Genomic DNA, 3,038 nt, shown 5'->3' with positions numbered 1-3,038 from the left:
TTGGTAGTGAGCGGAGATTTTGGCGCCAAAAGATAATTAGGAAAAACTTAATAATATTATTTATAAACTTAAAAAACTCTCATTTTAATATATCAAACTTTAAAAAGTTTGCAATATCACCCATCTATTAAATTTTTCTATTAAATCCTGATATATATAACGCCAAAATAATTTTATTTACAAAATAAAAATGCTCCCAAGCTGACCCATGCCCTTTTTTTTTTATTCTGACTTTGTAAATACATGAGCATAAGGGACATTTCAGCTATACCCTACTTGACTTAATCCTAAACTCTAACGATAAGGGTGACATTGCAAATTTTTAAAAGTTTTTAAAATTTGATACAATTAAATTTAGAGTTTTTAAAATTTAGGGAATGATTGGAAAAGCGCAAAAAATTTAGGGATTTAAGTGATATTTCTCCCAAATAATAGTTACCTACCCCATGACTTGTCAGTGATATACTATCATGAGTTTAAAACCAATATATATATATATATATATATATACTGGGAAAAAAATAAAATAAAATTTAACCCTTAGATTTTTATGGGATTTCAATTTGGTTAGGTTTTTTATTTCAACAATTATGACCTTATGTTTTCCTCCTATTTCATATATATATATATATATATATATCATTTTGTTAACATATTGTTTAATTAATTAGCAATAAATTTTTGAGTTAAAAATTGTATGTGAAAGGTTGTCTTACTTTGGGTAGATAGATCTCGCATCCCCTTTCTTTTGTTTGGTTGTTAGGTTGCCAATTGTTCTTTCTAATTTAGGGCTTGGTCTGCAATTTACGAGCATTGTTGGAAAGGAGTGTGTTGATTAGTAAAGGCCCAAATGCTTCTTCTTCTTCTTCTTTTTTGTTGTTGTAAATACAAATGCTAGTCTAGAATCAGTTTGAACTTGGATTGGAATCTCATGTTATTAGACTGTCCGAAATTTGAAATGAAATTTGTACATGAAAGGTTGTAGGGCCACCAACTCTGGATAGATAGATCTCACATCTTAAACTGTCCCAAACAGGTGAACTGCACAACCGCTTTCTTTCGTTGAATATAAATAAAGTTAGAAGTTATTCTTTTATCAAAAAATGTTTAAGGCAGGCCAAATGTGGCATACGAAATGAAATTAAAGTTATTATGTTTGATCTAGTTAAATAAGACCCAAATTATTGCTATAAATAATGTTATTTAGTAAATTGTTATACGACTTGATGTGATAGTGCAAATTAAACTTCGTAAAAAAAAAAAAAAAAAAAAAAAAAAAAAAAAAAAAAAAAAAAAAAAAAGAAGCTAATTTTTCACTACCACATCATCTTAATTATAAGATAGTCGTATATCGGTCTACTAAATATTTGCTATTTGTGGAGCTTGCCTTAACACTTGGAATGCTTTCTTACGACCATATTACAACTAAAAACATGTAAGGCAGAAATTTAACACTAGAAGTCTAGAACCAACTGGAATATTCACATACATAGACATAACCAGTAAATATCTATGAAGGAGGCTTCCACTTTTGCCCTACATCGATGACATGATGTTGCCTTTGAAGAGTAAACTTTTGCTGAACATTACTACATCCCTCTAACATGATCTCCATGAAGCGGATCAATTCAGCTGGATATTAGTAGCCTCAAGTAGGAAATGTGTAGCATAAAAAACCCGAATTTGGAACATCCTTCAACTCATGCCTCTTCTAGCTTTAAGCGGGGAACAATATTCATTGATTGGAGTTCCTGAAAGAATGCCATTGAACCATGGAAATGTCACCAATAGAGCTAGAAGTTAAATAAAATATCACAAAAGTAGACAGAAGAAAAAAGGCTTTTATTGCTGGAAATACCTATCTTCTCTAAAACTGAAGGGTTAACAGGAAAAAGCCATACATACAGCACTAGATATCCCTATAACCTTGGCAACTTGCAAATTTGTGTCTGCATCTTTTACATTTACAGTAACTAAACTTTACTGACCGATAGTCACTTTATGGAGAACTTGTTCTTCTCTCCATTATTTTCCTTATTATCTTTGAAGGAAACTGCAGGTGAGTTTCCCGTAGCCTAAAACAGTACAGAACAAAAGAAAAACAGAAGGGAAGAAGAAAGAAACAAGGTGAGGATGGGCTTGGGAGGGCTACCATTATGTGTTTGGTTACGGGAGATGAGTGACTAAACCACCTTGCTCTTCTACAACTTATATCTAAGACAAACCAAACACCCATGGAGGCTCCCCAAAAAATCGTTTCACCCACCTTTGCTTCCTTTCTCATGACCAATAAAACAAGAGATTGGAGACATGCTAGTGGCAACAGCTCCGGATGGCCACAGAGAGGGTGTTGTAAGTTGATTGGAGATGGGTGATAAATGGTCTCAGGAGGTTTTGTAGCAATCATGGCTTGGGTTTGAAGTGGTCGCGGGCTTGATGGTAGCTGTGAAGCATTTTTAATGTCAGCAAGGGAGCTCTGAATCATGACATGTCGATTGACAATATTGGGCTTTGGTCAGAATGCTAGAGAGCGGTGGCGGTGGCAAAAATGGATGTCCAGTTGGAGCAATGATTTGTTTGAGCTTGAAAGCAGTGAAGGCTGTAGCACGACTGTTGGTATTAAATGAAGTTTTCTGGTGTTTAGTCAAGATCGCATATCTATCTATATTCTCTATCAACCGAGAGGAAGAAAACAACCTAGAACTGTATAAATGTTGTCAACATATTATGTGCAAATCCCAGTACTACACAGAGAACAAGCACGGATGCAAAATTTAATATAGTGTAATCGCAAAACTATATAAAAGAAAAAGAAAAGGATGAAAAGAAAATTTTAATATAGTGCAATCATAATGGAGAAAGAAAAGGATGACAAGCATCCAACCCAAGCTTTATGTTAATCTGTTGGCGTAATGCCTTCTAGTGTGTCATTCAGAGTGTTCAGATTTTTTTTGGTTCTCCTAGCCTTTGCAAACACCCAAGCAGTTGCGGAGCCAGAAATTTAAGGTTGTACAAGGCATGGTGCCTAATGTAACTAA

The 3,038-nt window shown here is 33.9% G+C and overlaps 1 protein-coding gene across 1 annotated transcript in view; it reads right to left on the bottom strand.

Moving 5' to 3' along the window:
* Positions 1-1,295: 1,295 nt before the first annotated feature.
* LOC133880044 (DNA-directed RNA polymerase III subunit 2) overlaps positions 1,296-3,038 on the bottom strand; it is a 49,829-nt gene continuing 48,086 nt past the window's right edge. The window contains exon 38 of the mRNA XM_062318909.1: positions 1,296-1,751. Coding sequence (XP_062174893.1) covers positions 1,701-1,751 — 51 coding nt within the window. The 3' untranslated portion in view covers positions 1,296-1,700. The remainder of the gene's footprint in view (positions 1,752-3,038) is intronic.

Source organism: Alnus glutinosa, chromosome 10 (assembly GCF_958979055.1).
Source record: "Alnus glutinosa chromosome 10, dhAlnGlut1.1, whole genome shotgun sequence".
NCBI classification, from domain to species: Eukaryota; Viridiplantae; Streptophyta; class Magnoliopsida; order Fagales; family Betulaceae; genus Alnus; species Alnus glutinosa.
The sequence above is the reverse complement of the archived record's forward strand: the minus strand, read 5'-3'. Positions and strand labels throughout refer to the sequence as shown.